This window comes from Thamnophis elegans, chromosome 1 (assembly GCF_009769535.1).
Source record: "Thamnophis elegans isolate rThaEle1 chromosome 1, rThaEle1.pri, whole genome shotgun sequence".
NCBI classification, from domain to species: domain Eukaryota; kingdom Metazoa; phylum Chordata; class Lepidosauria; order Squamata; family Colubridae; genus Thamnophis; species Thamnophis elegans.
In genome coordinates this window covers 119894401-119917984 of record NC_045541.1, presented here as the reverse complement: position 1 = coordinate 119917984, position 23584 = coordinate 119894401, and the positions used below count along the sequence as shown (strand labels likewise).

General features: G+C 44.1%; 1 protein-coding gene across 1 annotated transcript in view; it reads right to left on the bottom strand.

Annotated features, from left to right (window-relative positions):
- Positions 1-23584, bottom strand: part of KATNBL1 (katanin regulatory subunit B1 like 1) — a 35193-nt gene that overhangs the window by 7832 nt on the left and 3777 nt on the right. The window contains exons 2-5 of the mRNA XM_032229904.1: positions 15079-15206; positions 13281-13321; positions 12245-12527; positions 506-624 (exon numbers count right to left, since the gene is read on the bottom strand). Of these exons, the coding sequence (XP_032085795.1) occupies positions 506-624; positions 12245-12527; positions 13281-13321; positions 15079-15192 (557 nt within the window). The 5' untranslated portion in view covers positions 15193-15206. The remainder of the gene's footprint in view (positions 1-505; positions 625-12244; positions 12528-13280; positions 13322-15078; positions 15207-23584) is intronic.

Sequence of the window (23584 nt, the reverse complement as noted above, 5' to 3'; positions counted from 1 at the left end):
CTTCATTTTCGTTGCATTTAATTAGTTGGCCATTTCAATTCCCTCACTGAAGTGATTTTGCCCCTTTTTATGGATACAGTGGTGCATTTTTCCATGCCAAACTGCATTGAAATATCGGTGCTGAATACTCGCACTGTGTTTGTCAATGATTGGATTTCTATTTCTGACTTTCCATCATCATCATCATCATCATCATCATCATGGTTTGTCACAGAGAGAGTCAGATGTTTAGACTGAACTTGACATTTTTAACCCCTTATTCAAAGACCTATGATATATAGTTGTTTGAAGGTGGATTTGGCATTTAAGTCCACTGTTATTGTTATATAAAATATAATTAATTGTGTTGTGGACACTTCATGGAGGGAACACCCAATCTATGATTAACAGTCTCCATCCAGGCTTTTCTTTATAAAAAGCATCCTACATATAACCTCTCACCCTCCTCCCCCAAACGCACAATGTGACTTCAGTTCAGCTAGCAGTAGTTTTCTTAAAGCTTTACCTCAATAAATAGGCTACAAGTTCACTTATACTTCTCCTCTTCCAAAAAGTTAAAGCTGCATTCAGCCGGAGATTTCTACTGAAGAGAACTTGGGCCATTGTATCATGATCTTCAGAAACCTAGAAACAGAATAGTGTAAGTGTTATAACTCCAGAACTATGATTTTCTAAATTTTCTATCAGATGAGTCTATTAAAGATATCTATATGCTAAGTTGTTTAATGATAAATAAACATTATACCAGAACATTATTTCCATCAATGGAAGCAACTGTTGGTCATGGAATAGGAAGGATGATTTTTGAGCCTGAAAGAAAGATCATTGGCTTACCTGAACAGTCGTTCTCAGGGCGCTGCGAGGAGAGTCCAAGCATGGGTTAACACAGTCTATCTGCCCTAGGACTGAGTGAGTTTTTTCTCTTGGCCACGCCTCCCTTTACCTCCATTATTCAGTTTTAAAAAAGAGGAACCACTGAGCAGGAAGCCCGTACACAGTCGAGTCCAATCATCACCCTCGCATCTGCGAGGACCCGGGGCGGGATTGGACTCTCCTCGCAGTGCCCGGAAAATGACCATTCAGGTAAGCCAACGGTCTTTCTCCAGTGTGCTGTTTGGAGAGTCCAAGCGTGGGACATGCCCAAGCTATATTGTCCCCGGGTGGGAAGATACTTGAGTCTCCGGAGCCTCCACAACCTTCTGTAGAACCCTTCATCCAAAGGAGGCTTCGGCTGAGGCAAAGGTGTCAATCTTATAGTTCCTGATAAATGCAGTGGGAGAAGCCCACGTGGCTGCTCTGCATATGTCGAGAATAGATGCCTGGGTCGCCCAAGCCGCAGAAGTGGCAGCGCTCCTCGTCAAATGCGCAGTCACCCGGCTAGGCGCTGCCCTGCCCTGATGCTCATAGGCAAGCTTGATGCAGGCCCGCAACCAACGCCCAACGGTGTGGGAAGATGCTTTGAAACCAAGCGAATCCAGATGAAAGGACACAAAAAAGGAGTCAGACCGCCAAAACTCTTTGGTCCTCTTAACGTAAATCCTGACAGCGCGTATCACGTCCAACTTGTGCCAGTCACATTATTTGGGATGCGATGGCTTGGGACAGAAATTGGGGAGGATTATCTCCTGATCCCAATGAAACACGGTGTTGACCTTTGGAACAAACGTGGGGTCAAGCTGCAGGATAACTCTGTCAGCGTGAATGATGCATAAATCTGACCTGACTGATAGAACTGCCAACTTGGACACCCGTCGAGCAGACGTGATGGCCACCAGACATGCCGTCTTGAGCGTCAGATGGTGAAGACTCGCCTGTCGAAGCAGCTCAAACAGCTCCCCCGTCAAGGCTAGGAGAACCAAAGGTAGGTCCCAGGATGGGTATTGGTGAACAGCTCGGGGGCAGATGTTCGACGCTCCCTTCAGGAAACTCTTGACCTGCGGGTGTTGGCTTAAGGGCCGGGAGGACCCCCTGATCAGGATGGTAGAAAGGGCCGCAACCTGATGCTGGGAGCCAGACCCATGTCCAAATCCTCCTGCAGAAAGTCCAGCAGCTGGGGAACAGATGCGGACACATCCCTTATGCCCTGCCTCTGGCACCAGGAAGAAAAAGCAACCCAGGTCGCCTCGTATATCCTGGTGGTCGAAGGCCTTCTGGAAGCTTGGATAGTCTGAATGATCTTGTCCGAGATCTTCTGCCTCCTCCTTCTGCCAGACGGCTAGTTGTAGGCACTGGGGATCCGGGTGTCGAACCGCCCCCTGGCAGAGGGAGAGCTGCTCCTGCGGAATCCTTCACGCGCCTTCTGTAATGAGCTTGGATACCATGTGCGGAATGAGACGTAGAGGAGGGAATGCATACAATAGTCCTGGGGGCCACTTGCACCTCAGTGCATCTGTCCCCTCCGCCCACTGAGAACGGTATCGGGAGAAGAATCGTGGCAGATGTGTGTTGGCGTTTATGGCAAAGAGGTCTACTTGCGGTTTGCTGAATCTCCTCACAATCTGTTGGAACAGGTCCGGATGCAGTTGCCATTCGGAGTGGTTGATCTGCTGCCTGCTCAACCAATCTGCCCCCTGATTGCTGGACACTGAGATGTAGTCCGCTCTGATGGATGCCAAATGGCATTCTGCGCACCTGCCCAGAGATTCTGCCTCCACCATGAGCTTTCTGGAGTGATTTTATGATTTTTTTTTTTTATGATTTTATGATTTTATTAATATTTGTATGCCGCCCTTTTCCCTGAGGGGACTCAGGGCGGCTCACACAAAATCAGGGGAAGGGAAAACAAACATTGACAAAGAAACGTACAATAAAATAATCAGCAACATACATTCATCATTCGGGAGGGGCAGCTATCCTTGTCCCCAGGCCTGACGGGCTAGCCAGTTCTTAAGGGCTGTGCGGAAGGCCTGGACGGTGGAGAGGGTACGAATCTCCACGGGGAGCTCGTTCCAAAGGGTCGGGGCTACTACTGAGAAGGCCCTCCTCCTTGTAGTTGCCAGCCGACACTGGCTGGCTGATGGAATACGGAGGAGGCCTAATCTATGTGATCTTATTGGTCGCAGGGAGGTAATTGGCAGAAGGCGGTCTCTCAAGTATCCAGATCCACTACCATGTAGGGCTTTATGGGTGACTAGTAGCACCTTGAAGCGCATCCGGAGATCGACAGGTAGCCAGCGCAGCTCGCGGAGGATAGGTGTTATGTGGGTGAACCGAGGTGCACCCACAATCACTCGCGCGGCCGCGTTCTGTACTAGCTGAAGTCGCCGGATGCTCTTCAAGGGCAGCCCCATGTAGAGCACATTGCAGTATTCCAGCCTAGAGGTCACAAGGGCCCGGGTGACTGTTGTGAGAGCCTCCCGATTCAGGTAGGGTCGCAACTGGCGCACCAGGCGAACCTGGGCGAAAGCCCCCCTGGTCACAGCCGTCAAGTGATGGTCAAACGATAGCTGTGAATCCAGGAGGACTCCCAAGTTGCGAACCCTCTCTGAGGGGTATAAAATTTGACCCCCCAGCCTGAGTGATGGAATATTGATCGAATCTTTGGGAGGGAAGCACAACAGCCACTCGGTCTTTTCTGGGTTGAGCACAAGCTTGTTAACCCTCATCCAGTCCATAACGGCTTCAAGGCCTCGGTTCATCACGTCTGCCGCTTCATTGAGTTGGCACGGGGCGGACAAATACAATTGAGTATCGTCCGCATATTGATGGTATCTAATCCCGTGCCTGCGGATGATCTCTCCCAGCGGTTTCATGTAGATGTTGAATAGTAGGGGGGATAAGACCGAGCCCCGAGGCACCCCATAAGTTAGGGGCCTAGGGGACGATCTCTGCCCCCCCACTAACACCGACTGCGACCTGTCCGAGAGGTAGGAGGAGAACCACCGCAAGACGGTGCCTCCCACTCCCACCTCCCGCAGTCGTCGCAGAAGGATACCATGGTCGATGGTATCGAAAGCCGCTGAGAGGTCAAGGAGGACCAGGATGGAGGAATGTCCTCCATCTCTGGCTCTCCAGAGATCATCGGTCAATGCGACCAAAGCGGTTTCAGTGCTGTAACCGGGTCTGAAGCCTGACTGGAAGGGGTCTAGATAGTTTGCTTCCTCCAAGGACCGTTGGAGCTGGAAGGCCACCACCTTCTCAACAACCTTCCCCAGAAAGGGGAGGTTGGATACTGGGCGATAGTTATTGAGAACAGCTGGATCCAAAGATGGTTTCTTCAGGAGGGGTCTCACCACCGCCGCTTTCAGTGCGGCGGGGAAGTTCCCCTCCCGAAGAGAGGCGGTAACAACCGCCTGGATCCAGCCTCGTGTCACCTCACTGCTGGTAGTAACCAGCCATGAGGGACACGGATCCAGTACACAGGTGGAGGTACTTACAGCCCTCATGGCCTTGTCCACATCCCCGGGGGCAACGTCCTGAGACTCAACCCAGAGATGTTCTACTTGATCCTCCTGTGCCTCGGCTGGAACTGCGGGGGTGGAGTCCAAGTCCGACCGAAACCGAGCAATTTTGTCCGCTAAGAATTGGGCATAATCCTCAGCTCTGCCCTGCAAGGGTTCCCCCGCTTCCCTTTTATTCAGTAGGGAGCGGGTTATCCTAAACAGGGCGGCTGGGCGGGACTCAGCGGACGCAACCAAGGTGGCTATGTAAGATCTTTTCGCTGCCCTAAGTGCCCTGGTGTATTCCTTGGTGCAGGTGGTTACCATTGCTCGGCTCGATTCGGACTTATCGGACCTCCAACGGTGCTCTAGGCATCTCCTCCGGCGCTTCATCTCCCGGAGTTCCTCGGTGAACCAAGGAGGTCTCCGGGATCCGCCGCCTCGGAGGGGCCGTAGTGGCGCAATCCGGTCGAGGGCCTCCGATGCTGCCGAGTGCCACGCAGCAACCAGAGTCTCTACCGGACTGTGGGCGAAAGTGTCAGGAATAACCCCAAGCTCCGTCTGGAACCTTAACGGTTCCATAAGTCACCTGGGGCGGAACCACCTGGTCGGTTCCTCCTCCCTACAGTGGGGGTTTGGTCTCCGGAAGTCGAGCCTCAGTAGGCAGTGGTCTGACCACGACAGGGGTATGATGTCGTTCCCCCTCAGACCAAGATCACAAATCCACTGCTCCGAGAGAAATACGAGGTCAAGCGTGTGCCCCGCTGAATGGGTTGGGCCCCGAATTACTTGGGTCAAGCCCATGGCTGTCATGGAAGCCATGAACTCCTGCGCCCCATCAGAGTTTTCACCGAGCGACGGCAAATTAAAGTCCCCCAGGACCATCAACCTAGGGAACTCAATTGCCAGCTCGGCTACCGACTCGAGGAGCGAGGGGAGGGCTGCTGCAACGCTGTTGGGAGGCAGGTACGTTAACAGCAGACCCACTTGACCCTTGAGGTCCAACTTCATCAGCAGAGACTCACACCCGACAATCTCCGGAGCAGGGACCCTACGAGGAACTAACGACTCCCGGATAACAATGGCCACACCCCCACCCCTTCCCTGGGCTCTCGGCTGGTGCAGCACCTGAAATCCTTCTGGGCACAGCTCTACAAGGGGGACTCCTCCCTCTGGGCCCAGCCAGGTCTCAGTAATACATGCCAGGTCTGCCCTCTCGTCTAAAATTAAGTCCCGGACGAGAGGAGCTTTATGTACAACAGACCTGGCATTTAGCAACAACAGCCTGAGACCAGGGTCCTGACTACTTGCGCCATCTGGTCTCGGAGTGGGACTCATAGGGCCGGAAGGAGGGATCTCTGTAATGTAGCGAACCCTCCTTCCCCGGTAATGGCCTGCCCTAAAGTCCCCGCCGTATCTGCCCCTCCCTGCTATGACCGTAATACCCCGACCCTCTCCCGTGTCTCTGGACCCCTCAACCACCCCCATGGCCCCCGCATCTCCCGGCAGGTCCTCCAAATCATACATACCCATGCACTCCCCCAGACAATCCCCACGTAAGAATTAAAATACACAAATTTACAACAATATAATGATAAAAAGTGGGACATTCATTCATCTCATGCATATCTCATACATATCCCATACAAAGAGAGAAGAGAAAGATGAAAGAAAAGAAAGAGGATAAGATAGTTGCGCAATTGATTAAAAATTTTAAATTTAAAAGTGCGAGTTCGGATGGCAAAATTGGCTCTTAATGTTCAGGGTTAAAGTGGCTAAGGACCAATTATAGTTCTGATGGAATATGTGGAGGAGGATTTTGTAACCCTCCTCTTCTTTAGCAGATTTGTTGATCAAAAGGTCCTGCGGGGGTCCAGTGCAAACACACAGTGCTGCCATCATCTGTCCACCCACAGCCCGGGTCCGACGTTTTCCTCCTGGGGGTAAAGCCACTCCAAGGGGTTCCCAAAGGCACACCAGTAGAAATATGTAAAGTACAAGGATGGAAAAGGCGTTGTAATTGCCAAAGGGCGCCGTTACTGTTCTCCAGATGAAACTTGCTTCCTCAGCACAAAATGGTTGAGGCAGCCCGAGAACCGCCGGAATCCTTAGAGCCGATGGAGTCATCCAGGACTGTAAAATCCACGGGTGGTCTCCCCCGTTCCTCGTCCCCACTGCAGGCAGACGGAATAGGGAAGTAAGGCAGGCAATGAGGCTGCTGAAGGACGATGCCGCTGCCACCCAGCTGAGGTTCCTCTCCTCGCCGCCGGACAGCTGATACAAGCAAACCAGGTCGAGGGCCGCTGGAACCGCCAGGAACCATGTGGCCCGCGGTCGCAATGTCCAAATAACTTGGGAACGGTCCTGGAGATGGTCCAGGAGTGGGTATCGCCCTGCCTGTTTATGTGAGCCTTCGTGGCCACATTGTCCGTCAGCAAGAGTACATGGTGCCCCAACACCAGGCTCGAGAACCACCTTAGGGCGAGGCGGGCGGCCCTCAGCTCCAACCAGTTTATGCTTTGGGAGGCTTTCCTTTGGGTCCACAGTCCCTGTGTGGCCCTGACAGTGAGCCCCCCACCTGACGAGGCCGGCATCAGAAGTCACCACAATCCGCTTGGGTTCCTTGAAGAGGCACCCCCTCTCGACTGCCGCCATCCTCCACCAGGCAAGGGATCGGATCACCTTGGGGGGAGGCTTCACCCATCTCAACGAGTTGCTGGTCTTGGTCCTCTGCATCATCAGGAGAAACCATTGCAGCTCCCTGGCGTGGAGACGTGCCCAGGGGACCACCTTCAAACAGGAGATCATGATCCCGAGGAGCTGTGACAGCGTGATGATCGGCAACAACTTGGATCTCCGACACTGCTGTACTCTGTGTCTGGGGTTCTGCAGGCGGTCTGGAGAGAGAAACACCTGACAGGTGAGAGAGTCTATGACTGCGCCTAGATGTTGGATGTGTGTGCTTGGCTCCAGCTGGCTTTTGGCCAGATTCACCGAGAAGCCGTGTAGACGCAACGTGTGAATGGTCAGCTGGACGCCTCGCCTGGCTTGCTCCCGGCTTGCGAATGATGATATTGTCCAGGTAGCACTCCAGATGAATTGGGTGATCCGAGATGCGCCACTACCACCACCAGGATCTTCGTGAAGGTCCTGGGCGCAGACGAGAGGCCGAACGGCAGTGCCCATTACTGGTAGTGCCTTCCATCGTAGACGAACCTCGGGAACTGTCTGTGAGCCGCGTGAACCGAAACGTGCAGGTAGGCCTACTTTAGATCTATTGGCGTTAGAAGATCTCCCTGCCTGATGCAGTCCAGAATGAAGTGGAGCGACTGCATCTTGAAGCTTTTGAACGCTAGATGCTGATTTAGACGTTTCAGATCCAAGATGGCCCTTCACCCACTGAGCTTTTGGGGACTAAGAACAGTATGGAATACAAACCCTGCCTCTCCTGTTTTTGGGGAACGGGTTCTATGGCCCTGATCTGGAGAAGATGAGCAATTTCCTCCTGCATAAGGGACCTCTTCAGGGTATTCTTTGGGGTTGGGCACCGGATGAAGGTCCGTTGCGGAAAGGAGAGGAATTGCAACACCAGGCCCTTCCTGATCGTGTTGAGTACCCAGGAGTCCGTGGTAATCTCCCACACGTCAGCGTATAACTGTAGCCGACCCCCTATGGGAGGACCCCTGTGATGGTCACATGCCCTTACGGAACTGTTGGGAGTTGTTCCCACCATGGTACAGCTTCTGAAAGGAATGCTGCTGATGTTGCCTGCTGCGTGACCCAAAGGAACTCCTGTCCTAATTCCTATCTCCCCCCTGGGAATAGGGTCTCTGATAGGTGGAAGAAGTGGACCCAAAAGGACTGCTTCCAAAAGGAACTAGAACCCTTGCGGTCGCCCTTCTTCAAGGTGGCTGGAAGAATCTTAAGTTTGTCCTTCGTCTCAATGACAAACTGGTCCAGGGCATCCCCAAAAAGCTGCCCCCCTTTAAACGGGGCGGAAGCAAGCTTCCACTTGGCCTTCATGTCGGCTTGCCAGTGACGAAGCCACAGCAGTTGATGTGAAGTGACATTGGATGCCAATGCCCTAGAGGCAAATTTTGCAGCGTTCAACGAGGCATCCGCAGAGTATTCCACATCCGTAATCATCTTACTGAGGTCATGCTTCCACTGGGATTCCCCGGCAGGAGGCCTAGCCCTCCGCTGCCTGAGCCAAAGAAGGGACGCCCTGATGAAGAAAGAGGCTGAGGTGGATGCCCTGATAGCCCAGGCGGTCGCCTGGTGCATTTTATAGCAAGCCTTCTCAGAATGCTTATCCTCCGCCTTGAGACCTTCCAGGAGGTCACCCGGCAGGTTCGAGGACGATGTTAAGGAAACCACCAATGCATCCACCTCGGGGAGTTTCAGCACATCCTCCATTTTACTCTCTACGGAATAAAGGGATTTATTCCCTCCACTAGGATTGGTCAAGGTACCACATCCAAAAACAGATCTGGAACTGGAATTAGCTCCTGAGTGGGAGCGGTCTCCTTGAACAAACCCTCCTTGGGATCCTTGGTAGAGGAGGATGCAGCAGCCGTAACCTTAGGGGTAGAACCTAAGTTGGTAGCCGCCTTGGCCTTATGCAATATGGACTTAAATAATGTTGGTTTGAACAATCCAGTAAAGGCTGGCTTGTCGGGAGGCAAATTTTCATCCTCCAACAATTCAAAACTTCCAGCCTCCTCATCCTCCCAGACCGACTCCTCCATGGCGACCGAAGTGCCCAGAGAAGCCGGAGCCTGAGCGGAACTTGAGGCCTCCTTAGACCTGGGGGTCCCAGAAGCCCCCGCCTCCCTGTGCTTAATGCCTTTAGCGATCCCTTGGGATATGGCAATAGACCTCTCTCATCTCCGCAGACAAGGCTGAGCCTTTGTCCTCACTAGGCCAAGGCCTAGCTGGGCCAGGCCCGCCCCTATGCCTCTCTGAGCTGGATCTCTCCTCAGCAGGAAGGATACCTTGGAAGGGCCCCAGCTCCTCCCTGATAGAGGAGCTGGGGGAATCGGGTAACCCCATGATGCCTCTGGGGAGTCACTCCCAGATACTTCGCCCATCAGGGAAGGGGACTTGCTGCCTTGGAAGGAGTGCTGCATTTCCCCATGCCATGTGGGCAAGCCCACCTCGTGGCCTACAGACATTGGAGACCCTTGCGGTTGTGGGGCTTTAATCTCAACAGGCCCTGCTGGTCGGGAACCCTCCCTGGCCCTTTCACCAGTCCCAGAGGTCCCCAGGGAGGCCTTCCTACAAGCGCCCTTCCCTCCTTTACTTCCCTTGGTTTGAGGGGCTAGCTTGCTGTGTTTAGCGGAGGGCCCTGCCTGCGCCTCCTGGCCGTCATCTGCCATGATGTTCTGTGCAGACCAGAACTTTCCCTGTAGCAGCTGGATGCCGGGCAACCAGCCAGCTGGCAAAGGTGTGCCCGCAGACCAAACAGGGAGGAGAGGCCGGATTCCCTCCTCCTGCCACCCTCGGAGGTTCCGAACGGTGGGGAAATAGGAAGGCAGGCCTGGCCGGCGCCCCGGACAAGGCCCATATTCCTGGCGGCGGTCTGCAGCTGAGTGGCTTAACAAGGTCCTCTTCCTCGCTCCGACGGCACACAACTGCTCTCTCCTTCCACGAGGCTCAACCAAAATGGCAGCTGATGCACGCGCAGCTGCAAGTGAAAGCGTGCGAACTACAAAAAATGGCTGCCGGGCAAGAGGAACACCGCCGCCTTTGCCGGAGTGCCCAAGCTCACCGCGCGAGCCTGCGATGGCCCAGCGGGGATCAGCGCCAGTCGGGAAGCCTCCCACCGTCCCCTCGCTTGCCAGCTCTCACCGGACAAGCAACCTCTAGTTCCCGCCCGCGTGCGACCAGCGGGCAAAGAAACAGCCCGGAGCCCACTCAGCAAACAAATTATCTGTAAGTCCATCTTCCAATCCTCATAGAACACCTGAAAGAAAAAACTGAAGCTAAACCTAATTTCAACTAAAATACAACCAATTTAGACTATATAGTTAACATGGGGAGTCCAGTTATCTGCTCTAGGACTGGAGCGCTCCCCAGAACAGTCCAAACAGGCGGACTGAGTTTTTTAAACTGAATAACGGAGGCAAAGGAAGGCGTGGCCAAGAGAAAAAACTCACTCAGTTCTAGGGCAGATACACTGTGTTAACCCACGCTTGGACTCTCCAAGCAGCGCACTGGAGAAAGTACATGAATGGATTTTTTAATTTTAATTATTAGATTTAAAAATGCATTGTTCCAGACAACCAAGTGGTCAGCTTTTTGTTGAACTTTACACATACAGAAACTTGAATTTATATAAGTTGTTTTTTATAGACAGTATTTTGTCAAAACCTGTTTTAAGTTCATATTTATGCATTACTCTACAAATAATACATGGAGTTGTTGCCAGATATTGCTCTAATTTGCATGTTGCTCTATAATAGAAAGAACCAAAAAAAAGGTTGTTGCATTAGCCAACTTTATGTAGCCATCATATTCTGTCTGTCTTTTGAAATAAAGACAGAATGTAGTCACAGCATGACGGCATTATTTCCAACAGTGGTAATAATTACAAAAAAGAAATAGAATGGAAAAAAGCATTTACAGTAGATTTTCAATTACACACTAGTTCTATTCACACTGAGCTGTTTTCTTTATGTTATGGAAAATATTATTTTCCAGTAATATATAGTTACAATTTTTGGATGATGCTCTAATCTTGGTGTATTCTGAACAGTAAAACAGAAAAAATAAAACATAATAATAAATAAATAAATCAGTAGTTGACCACAATCATATTAAAGACCAAAAGATAGTAGAAACAGAAGTTGTTTTTGAATGAGCCGTAAGCACCTCTGGGGAAGATAGTTCTGAACATGGAGGTTATCACTGAGAATCTTCATGCCCAGCCAAACTTCTGGACTTTGAAGGATTGGGAATTTCAAAGGTTCTTTTCTGTATATACAGACTGGATAGACAGAATCCTATTTGATATGTTAAACCTGATATATCCCATTGCCACACTATATGGGGCTTTATAGCCAATGAAAAACATGTTGAATTTGGCCAGAAAACATATGGTACTGGCAACCAATGTGTGCCCAAGGCAAGACTAATTCTGCTGTAGAGAGTTCTCAAGAGTTATACAGAGTTAATAGTCTATTGCTGTATTCTGCACCAGCTGAAGCTTTGACTTCAAAGGCATTCTGACATGATGCACACTGAAGAAATTTGTTAACGCAGTAATAAGGGCCTACGTTACAACCATATCATAAGGGCTTAGAGGTCATTTTAGGGTGCACCAGGCAACACCGCCTCCAGCAGCACTTCTACCTTCTACTGCAGAAAGACTGAGATCCAAGAAAAGTTCCAAGATACAGATCCTTCAGAAAAACATGATTCTGTCAAAAACAACTATTGGGATTAATGTTCCCAGATAACTTAGATGTTAATGTACAAACAGCACCACAGTCTCAGTATGTAGTACTGAGTTTTAGTATGAATTTGCTTCTCCCTGTCTATTCCCAGGCAAGGTCTAGATCTTGCAATGCTAAGTTATTATACTAAGTTATTATAAGTTATTATATTAATGTTGGTATTAATAAAATGAATTATATCCAGTTCTATAATTATATCCAGTTTTATGCTGGTGGATTATATTTACTCACCGGTACATCTTCCCCTTACAGTTCTCATTATCCCTAATCTGAAGCAGATATGGGTAATAGGTGGTTTATAGCAAAGAATAATCAAACCCTAACATGCATAGAAAAAAAGAGGAAGGTAAACAGGGTTGTATTGTCTTACATTCATAAATTTTTAAAAAGATAAAACGTTTGATTTACCTCTGAAAAAAACCCACTGTATTTTGATGAAGGACTCTCTGTTTGAGATCGGCCAGCATCACTGGAGTTCAGTAACAAAGTACGACCATTAGGAGGCAATTTGGCTGGCAGGTTACCTGCACAGGCTAGTTCATTTTCCTTATTTGCCATGTCACGGCCTCTAGCTTTAGGGAGCTGTTTCTTTCTGAAACAAGGCTTTGGAGAATAATAGTGAGCCTTTTTTCTACAATATACTACTTTGAACAGAGAACGAGGGCTGGTTAGAGTTTGTCCAACTGTTGTTCTGCAAGAACAAGAAAGTTCATTTAAAATCTGAATATAAAACATCCAAGCAACTTATAAAGTCACATGCAATCTTAGAATCATTTGTGCCATCTTGCATTTACTATGAGAATACTATTAGACATGTAAGTTTGCTTCACATCTGGCGTGGGAAATACTATTTGAAGCATTAGCCCCTAAAAATGTCTATGCTTATATCTCTCCCCAAGACATAAAAAGTTGAAGAAAAATAAGGATACAGCAATAAAAATATCCTATTCACCATCACCCACCCTGCTAACATTTGCACAATACACTGGTCCACCAAAGATTGGCATCATTTTTGACCAATTGCTGTATATAGCTTGGCAGTCACAATCAGAGGCCCCTGGAATTGGAACAGTAAAAGCAGTTTTGGTTGGTTAATTATTTTTCCTTATAGTCAACCACCAAACAGGTCTATAGGTATGGAAATTAAGTTCCTTATAGACCAATTTACATGACCAGGATACTTCCTTCAGTGTGACAAATCAGTTTTATCAGATGCCTCTGACATTAAGACAATGCTATTTTTATCCTAATTAGAGATGAGCACCAAGAGATGGAATGGGACCAAAACTATTTCCGGTCATGCCAAAGATGCTAACAGCATTTAGTTCTAAGGAACCTGGACAAAAATGTCCTCTTTTGATAGTTTCAATTGATTATTTAAATCAGAATGATTTCTAATCACACTAGTCTTTTCTCACAATCAATCAACCAAGGTAGCTCTCACCTGCTTGTGCAAGAAGCCAAATGTTTTGCAGATTGCTTATCCTAGAAATAAAGATAAAAAATATTACCAAGAACAACACACACTAATAGTAATACCTTATTTCACCCATATTTTTAAAATGCTTTTTCACTTAGTTTTGATACTATTTGGAGAAAATCAAGTTAGTTTTGGCTTCAGAAAAATAAAATTACCAATGGCAACCCTAACTATTTAACTGAAGTACAAGATATTATGGCATCCATGAGGCAGAAGAGATTATGACATCAGAATGAGAAAACTTTGTACTACATCAGGAGTATAATGTCATTTTTGACATATAGAAAAAAGTCTCATTAAAATCATTATATAACAATTAAGAATTTATTGCAATCTATACCAATGGCTTAAAAATACGGTATATAACTTACTTCAGAATATCAATTTAGTTAGCATTTATTGTGAAACTAGATTATTGAATAAATGGATGATTTAACATTTAATATTCTGATCTGTAATATAGTATTTTCACAAAAAGAGTAGGATACAAGTGGTGTTTTAGTTAAAAGGACTTTTATCAATATAAACAACATTTTGTTTGCCACCTTTATGTTCACAAGTTAAAAACATTCCAATTTAATTTACAATCTGTGTGGTATGAGCAAAATTGCATTTCAACTTCTTCATTTTACAACAGCACTACTGCTGAACATTCAGAATCTATAATATAATCTATAATATGGATTGCTGTAGTATAAACTCTTTCCATTTCTGGTCTTTGGGGTTCTGTTACTTCACATATTTGGATTCATTAACATTTCAAGATATAAGCCATTAATCGAAGAAAAGTCTAGCATTATTATAGTACAATAAATTATTGGTATGGGTGGAATGTGCAAAGGAAGCCTTTTAGAAACTTAATTAAAAGATAACCATTTATGTATTAATGATTAACATTTGTAGCTTGGGGGAATTAAGAACCTCAGATAATATTTAACAGGAAGTGCCAGCATCCAAGTCTATTTGTCCCCAAATATTTCCAAATTCTACTACCATTTTCTGTTTCTTTTCCTATATTTCCATTTTTCCCTAGCTTACTTTACATTTCTGTAATTCAGAAACTTCAATTGTAGAATGTCATCTTATCACTTTTTACAATCTATTATTAGTGAGCATGATTATGCTGAGTTCTAGTGCTACTGATCTCTCTCTCTCTCTCTCTCTCTCTCTCTCTCCCTCCCTCCCTCCCTCCCTCCCTCCCTCCCTCCCTCCCTCCCTCCCTCTCTCTCTCAATGAATGATTCTAAGACAAAAGACTTTACTATAGTTTAATGTACAGGTAAAACTGTATGGATAGATGCTATTCCAAATCTCAAAGTGAACAGATTACTCTGATGCCTTTTAGAGAAGACTACCAACATACAGTATGCTTCTCAGAGATAATAAAATATTTCACAAAACATTTGCAATATAAATATATCAAAAATTCTCTTTAAAGCTGAGTTCTAATGGCTTAATGGACACAATAGTCTACTCTTCTTGATGTAGTTTATCAATGTTTTCTTTCAGGATACTTTTCTTCTTTGTCTAATCTAAATCCCCGGAATTCTCCACAGATCTCCCTATACAAGTAGCACCATCTATCCACTATCCAAGACAAATCAATTCATTTGCTGCTATCTAATAAAATTAATGGCCCTTTATAAACAGCAGCTCTCTCACAATATACATTTACTAAACAGTAAAGTGACATGTATTAGTTTTTAAACTAGTATTCAAATACAAAAGGTAAGATTTAAACAAATAATATATGAAAAGCTTACCTCCTTCATATTCTCATTAAGGGAATGAGAGCTCCTTTTCTTAGGGAGATCAATAGGACGACCCTCAATACATAACAGGTTCCGTTTTCTAACATTTTGAGCTTCAGATGCCATAATCTCCACAATTCCTAATTTTGGAGAGAAAATTAATTTACAATCTTAATATTAGCTATCATATTTATACTCATATTTATAACGGTAGCAGTCTCCCAGGGTCACGTGATCACCTTTTGCGACCTTCTGACAAGCAAAGTCAATGGGGAAGCCAGATTCACTTAACAACTGTGTTACTAATTTAATTGTACTGATTCACTTAGCAACTGTGGCAAGAAAGGTTGTAAAATGTGGCAAATTAACAATCTTTTGCTTAGCAACAGAAATGTTGGGCTCAATTGTGGTGGTAAGTCGAGGACTACCTGTACTAAATGCTCAACAATCCCCCAAAAGGGAAAGCTAGAACCTGGGAAATACAAGTGCTGATGCAGAAAGAGTACTTTTAAATACCATTCATTAATACAATATTAAGAATACGATTACATTTGGATTCAGAACACGTCTAAACTTTCTTAGCAATGTTTAACATGTTCCTGTAATATTGCTTATAATAGTGAACAAATCTGTCTAAAAAGCGTGAAGTGAAACTTCTGTAAATATTGGATTATGAAAACAAATTTGTTCTCAGATAGCTGCAATATTGTAAAACTATTCCCAGAGTTCTTCTTAGCTTTAAATTCAAGTTCTTCCAGATTTTATCTTGAAGGGGGGTAAAACCACTTTAAGTTCACATTTTGGATAATACAGAGAAAAGATATAAAAGAATACAGTCTAAACCTGAATGTTAAAATAGAACTGAATATCCTGTGTAATACTAAATTTATAGTTAAACTATGTGTTTTTACTAATTGTGCATATTGTAACCAGATCATAATGCAGATTGTACTGTGCACTGTAATTATTCTTTAGATATAAGATATAAAATTTTAAACCCTAAAAGCTATTTAAATTTTATTGTAAACTCCAGACCTGTTCATCTTAATGTTCATAATATGTACTTGTAGGTTATTTCTCAACTAACAAAGTAGTCAAAGATGGCTACTTAACAGACAAGGTTGAAGCTTCTGAGTATTGAGCATCAATAAGGAACTAGGCCAGTGAAGATGAACCTTTTGCTCACCATGGCAAACATTCAGAAAATGCCTTAATTTGACTCTGCTGGTCTGTCACCACCTCACAAAGAAATGAATGCATATTTGTTTATTTAAAAAAATATAGTCCAATCATGAGGTGCTATGTATTATATAAAGAAACATTAAATGGTTACAAACATGAAAAACAAGTAAAGCAAACTCATTTTCAAAGTTGTGCTTTTGAGAAAGTTGTTGTCAAGTGTTGGTGTGACATATCACCTTTGTTTGACACATGTCATATGTTTGCCATCAATGAACTAAGCCAGAGGTCCCCAATCCCCAGTTGACACAGATCTGCGGCAGGGGTGGGTTTCAAATTTTTTTACTACCGGTTTGGTGGGTGTGGCTAGATGGGGGGCATGTGACTGAGTGGGCATGGCCAACTTGACATCACTCACGCACACTCAGTCACATGACCCCCATCACCAAGCCATGCCCACCGAAACAGTGGCAAAAGGTTTTGACCGGGGGGAAGCGCTAAGGGAGCACCTACAATAAAAAAGGATTTTGTCCTCCCCAGCCCCCAGGAACACTCTGGGGAAAGGCAAAAACACCTAGTTTTTGCAAAAAAAGGGGGGCAGAAAATGGACCAGTTTTTGCAAAAACAGGCATATTTGTCTTCCTCCAGCCCTGCTAAAACCTGCAGAATGCTTCTGGAGGCTGTGGGAAGGCAAAAACGCCTCCATTTTTGTGAAAAACAGTCCATTTTTTGCAAAAATGGGGGGATTTTCCCTTCCCACAGCCCTGCTGAAGCCTACACAGTCCTTCTGGCGGCTGGGGGAAGGCAAAAACGCCTCCATTTTTGCGAAAAACGGCCCAACTCAGGGACCTTTCTGGAACTGGCATGTGCACACCATTAAAAAAGGGAAAAAATTATATTTTTTCAATGAAGATTGTTCTGTGCATATGCAGAACACAAAATAAAAGATGGTGGCACCCAGGATAGAACCATTAGGGTCACATGTCTGGCTGAGTTACTACCTATTTGGCTGAACTGGTTGGAACCCACCACTGGTCTGCGGAATGCCAGAAACCAGGTCGCGCAAACAAGCAGAGCCTCATCCACGGGATGCTGGCAGCACACAAAACCACACTCCCTCTGGTCCATGGAAAAACATCTTTCCCCGGACCCAGTCCCTGGTGCCCAAAATATTGGGGAGTTCTGAGCTAGGAAAACTGTAGCACGTTAATACTGTTAGGAATATTTCTAGTGATAATAATGAAATAAAATGAAATAATGAAATAAAGCTGCAAGCACTCCTGCCTGCCTCCTCTGCCCCTCCTCTTGCAAACTCCCGCATTCCCTTCTGCGGTTTGCTGCTCTTCCATTTGCATATATAAAATTAAACCAGCCCCAGGCTGTGGCACATCATGTTTCTACTGAAGCAATAGTCCTTTTTAATCCCATCACAGCCAAAACAATGAGAAAGCCCTCACCTATCATCCTAAAGGCTCATCTAGGGTGCAGCCTTAAAGAGTTATGCATCTATTGATCATTGTGATAAATATGGTTCTTCTCCTCAGCACTGTATTACTTTCTTCGGTCAGAGATCTCCACAACCGTTCATTGGATATTTTTCAGGCAGGAGGTAGACATGTATTGTACGGTAAGTCCTGCACATAGCAAAGAGAGGCCATGATGGCTTAAAGGAATCCTTTCTAGTTCTGATGGTGAGCAACACAAATATGGTAGCTTGGTGAACTCTGACTCTGAAACCCCTACATGTCCTACAGCACTAACATGACATCGACAGCATACCTAGCTTCAAAATACAGCCCCAGATTTCCGCCCTCACTCTGTTTCTCTGAATTGTATTAATTATTATTTCACTGTGGGAGCTTAGTAGTGACTCTTGAAATATTTTTCCTTTTACAGTTGAGGTCTGAAACTTCTGGGATTCTGCACTATTTCAATGGGAATCCCCGCTCACTCTTCATCTGTTAGAAAAAAAAAGGCACTAATTGCACTCCTGATACGGTTTATCAGCCAGCAAACATCCCACCAGAAAATAGGGGAAAGAGAGATAAGTATACTCCAGTGGGTCGCTACGGGACAACATCTCTGTTACTTACAGGCATTAGACCAGCAATATAGGGTGTATTCGAGAATTATACTATCATTGTTAGAAAGAAAGCCAAAAAGTTAAAAACAGGTTTCCAAATAGTCTTGTCTTCCTTTTCTCATTTCCTATTTTTGGCAAAGCAATACTGCATTTTAAACTACAAGTCTGAAAAACAGGGTAGACATGTTTTACATACAAATCAAACATGTTGTAACACTGGAGGCCATCTGCTTTATTTAAGTTGAGGAGATCAAGTAATCAACTTAGAAGTTAAATCCATGGCTTTCATAGCACTATCGTATTTGAAATACTTTTTTACTTCAATATTTTTACATGTTCAAATTTGGCATAAGAACCATAATTAAAGAACACATGATAAAAGGATATCCCAGTATTACATCAATAAGGAACAGAGTCATTTATGGTACGTTCCCCAATCCGGCATACTCTAGGCTTCAATTTCTATAATCTGCCAGTGAAGATAACTGGATGATACCAGGTAAGGGAAGATTGGCTTACCTGTAATCATTTGCTGCATATGGTCTCTTCCACAGTACATGCAGCTATTCCTAGTTATTATTAAGACTTGTCTAGTCAATCTACTTAACTGTGTTAAAACTATCAGTTATTACATGAGTAATCTACCAGATTTAGAGCCTCTGTTCACATTTGAATATATGAACACATTTGCAGCCTATATTCACATTAAATTATTTTTCTGGAATGGATTTTTGAAAACATTTATTCCAGTAATTGCAGTTTTGCAATCTACTAAATTGTTCCAGGATGGCGCTTTATAGCAATCTCATTTTCTCATACAACAGAATAACTACCAGAATAGCTAGATAAAGTAATTATTTTACAATTACTTAACAGTCATTAGTTGGAATTATCTGCAAATTCACAAGCTTACATTATTAGATGTACCCCATTTTCAGAGTCAACATGATTAGTATTTTATGTAAAATCATCAACATCATAAAGAACAAGTTGTAAACCTTTTTTCAACTAAGATTTTGAAAAAAATGAATATTTTGATAATTGTGATTTAATACAAATTATGGATTCAAAAAAGAAGGAAAGCAATAATGATGGAAAATCCTATGCAGATGTTTTTATCCCAGGCCAACTATAATTTGATCAGAGCAACTATAATTTGATCAGAAAACGTTAGCACAATACTGCCAAAATTTTATTTTATTATATTTAATAGGCCTTATAGGCTTTTCCAGGCTTGATAAAGACTATACAATTATAAGAAACAAAAATATTTGTTTCTATTTGACAATGTTCACTTGAATCACATTAGAACTAAAAAAAAGATACTAGTGATATCTTCAATTCAGGTTCCCTTGATTTATTACTTTACTTTAGTAAATTTTTTGGCTTGCCATAAAACAAGCAATGTGGAGTTTCTGGTGCTTTCTGAGCATGGTTCTTGCTTACAGACATTTCATTACCCAACTAGGTAACATCATTAGTTCAAGTGAGTGTCAACTTTGCTCCCTATTTATACACACTAGTTTGCCTTACAGTGTTGGTGGGGGATGTGGTTTTCTCCTTGGTCATTTCTTGATTGGGATATTTTCTGCTAGACTGTTTGCCTGGTATTAATCCCTGCTTATTTGGGTGTTGGCTACTAGACAGGATATGTTCTGATTATTTTGTTTCCTTCTTAGCTTTATACTGGTATTGGAGGCACAGTGGTTAGAATGCACTATTGCAAGCTAACTCTGCCCACAGCCAGAAGTTCAATCCTGACCGGCTCAAGCTTCAATCAGTTTTCCAACGTTCTGAGGTCAGTATAATGAGGGCCCAGATTGTTGGAGAAATATGCTGACCCCTCAGCGTGTACTATAAAGCACTATGGAGTGATATATGTCTAAGTGCTATTGCTGTTGCTAAGTGCTATACTATCTTTTTTGAATGGTATCTAAATAATGGTTTATTTCTGTGCCTATTGGTTGGTTTGTCTGAATCCTAACTTTCAGAAATTCCCTAGTTTTTGGATTTAGCTTGGTATACCAGGGCAAAAGTAGCATTTCATTCTTTACAATTATACTAGTCACCTTTCATTCAACAATGGTCTGGAATTATGGCAGACTTTGAGCTTGTAAAGCACTTCCAGCCGTCACATGTTTCAGGTTGGGGAAGGCCCTGGAAGGTCCAGTGCAGGTCATGCACAAATATCTCTACACTTAGAGGCTGCTTAATGACCAGAATCAGGAGTGCTGGGATTTCTGTAATTCAGGAAAATAGGCAAGTGGGCAGTAATGTGACATTCTGCTTAACAACCGCTTTACTCAACAACCTAAAGTCCCAACTGTGGCTATAAATTGAGCAGTACCTGTATCCCACCACATCTTTATGGTCTACAAAATCTGTCACTTTGTCAGGTTTTTTTCACTCCCTTACTTTCCTATTAAGTCAGGTGACCTCTTCTGTACCAAAAGTGTTTTTTGGGAAATGCTAGGAGGTAGAGATATGCACTCTCCTCAAAACATTAGCCAGTCTTTGCTACAGCTATTCCTCTTCCGTTGTTCGATGCTTCCAGGATACTTTCATAACTGATGCCTTCTTTCCCCTTCATTCCCCCATAAATTATCTAACAAAATTTTCTATAGGCTTTCAATGAGGCAGAGGAAAGCAAATCAGAAGTTAATTTGGAAAAGTATATTTCTACTTTCTCATGCTACAAAAATTAGTTATTTGTAATTTGGTATAGAGGTTAAGACATCAGGCTAGAAACCAGGAGACCCTGAGTTCTAATCTTGTCTTACATACAAAGGTAGCTGACTGACTATGGGCCAGTCACTCTCTGTCACCACTAGAAATAAGGCAATGGCAAAACACTTCCAAAAATCTTATCAAGAAAACTGCTGGGAATAGTCTAGGCCAGGGCTAGTCAAACTCATGGTCTGTGGGCCAGATGCGTCATGCACTGGCCACACCCACAACCAGTTTAGCGAAGGGGGAAAAAGTCATGATACGTCACATGATGCTGCTGTGACGCTGTGAGTTTGACACCTCTGGTCTAGGCAGTCACCAGGAGTAATGTATCTGTTACATATTTTATATAGTAATTTATTAAATTTATGTCACCCACTCCCAGCAGATAATTAATAGCCAGATGTCCCTCCCTCTCTTCTCTCTTCACATATTTTTAATTTTGGAGATGCCCACAGGAATAACTCACCCAATTCATGATGCAGGCCCTTTTTGCAAGAGACATACTGAGGAAGGGAGCAAAGCTGGGGCAAAGGGTAGGGAAATTAATCATTTCCTCATTAACAAGTAATATGCTCACACTCTGAGTAAAATCAATCAGCCATAATTCATAACAAATGCAACAGCAGGATAGGGCTTGCCAAGAAGGACAGCACATTTTATGCCAGTATTATTTGGTGTCAACTCAAGGACAAGAGCCGAGGTGGCGCAGTGGTTAGGGTGCAGTACTGCAGGCCACTTTAGCTGACTGTGATCTGCAGCTCAGCGGTTCAAATCTCACCAGCTCAAGGTCGACTCAGCCTTCCATCCTTCCGAGGTGGGTGAAATGAGGACCCGGACTGTGGGGGCAAGTTGCTGACTCAATTTGCTAAAAATTTGTAAACTGCTTAGGGCTGAAAGCCCTATGAAGCGGTATATAAGTCTAATAAATAAATAAGGATTGGTACAGAATACTTTAATTGTGTGAAAAAAGCCAGATATTTTGTGAGAGCCATTTGGGATTTACTATTAGTTATTATGACAGTTCATTAGTTATTCAGTTATTATGACAATAATTCATACAATAAGGAATGAATTAATTAATGTTTCCACATAAAACATATAAAGATTAAAGGTATCAATTATTACTTTTGAATTTTAATTACAATAGCAGAGTTGGAAGGAACCTTGGAGGTCTTCCAGTCCAACCCCCTGCCTAGGCAAGAAACCCTATACTGTTTCAGACAAATGGATATCCAGCATCTTCTTAAAGACTTCCAGTGCTGGGGCATTCACAACTTCTGGAGGCAAGCTGTTCCATTGATTAATTGTTCTAACTGTCAAGAAATTTCTCCTCAGTTCTAAGTTGCTTCTCTCCTTGATTAGTTTCCACCCATTGCTCAAGTGCCTTGGAGAATAGTTTGATTCCCTCTTCTTTGTGGCAACCCCTGAGATATTGGAACACTGCTATCATGTCTCCTCTAGTCCTTCTTTTCATTAAACTAGACATACCCAGTTCTTGCAACCATTCTTCATATGTTTTAGTCTCCAGTTCCCTAATCATCTTTGTTGCTCTTCTCTGCACTCTTTCTAGAGTCTCCACATCTTTTCTACATCATGGCGACCAAAACTGAATGCAGAATTCCAAGTGTGGCCTTACCAAAGCATTATAAAGTGGTATTAATATTTCACGTGCTCTTGATTTTATCCCTCTGTTTATGTAGCCTAGAACTGTGTTGGCTTTTTTGGCAGCTGCTGCACACTGCTGGCTCATATTTAAATGGTGCTCCACTAGGACTCCAAGATCCCTCTCACAGTTACTATGTTGAGTAAGGCACCACCTATACTGTTATTAGTTATATTAGTTTAACTATGAGATTAAAATTATTTTCCAAATAATGTCAAACATTATAAATAATGTCAACAAACTCCTGAAAGAGAAAAATAAAAAGTGGTATCAAAGCTAGATTATTTTTCTACAATATAGAAATGGAAAAAAGCTGACTTTAATCTGTTAAACCATAAGGAGAAAGAGGATTTCACATCCTCATTGCAGGAACCTATGAGGATAAATTCCCTCCCAATACTAGCTAATCTTACCCAATTTATTTTTGTTTCTTATACAAGTTTAATCATTGCTAACTTCATTAAACATTGATTTTTACTCTGCATTCCACAAGTTAAGTGACTTGTGCATGTTGTATATGAGGCACAGAGTTTTGATTTTAGAATCTGGAATTTGTTCCTTCTTTCCATTAAGCTTGGGACAGCTCCTAGTACAACTACTCCTTGTATTCCATAATGTCAAATTTGCATGTCTAGAGACTCTGACTCTATCTAGGAATACTAGTGTAGACTTTGCTCACAGATAAGGCAACCCTCTCCCCCCTTAGTTTTAATCATTTAAACTGCAGAAAAGCTCAAACAATAGCTATTATAAACTTTAGTTCGGTGAAATTTAGATTATTTTCTCATGGCCTACACAGTTTTTTTTTAAAGTTAGCCATTAGAATGGAAATCCTCATCAGTGTACCAAAAGAATTATCATTA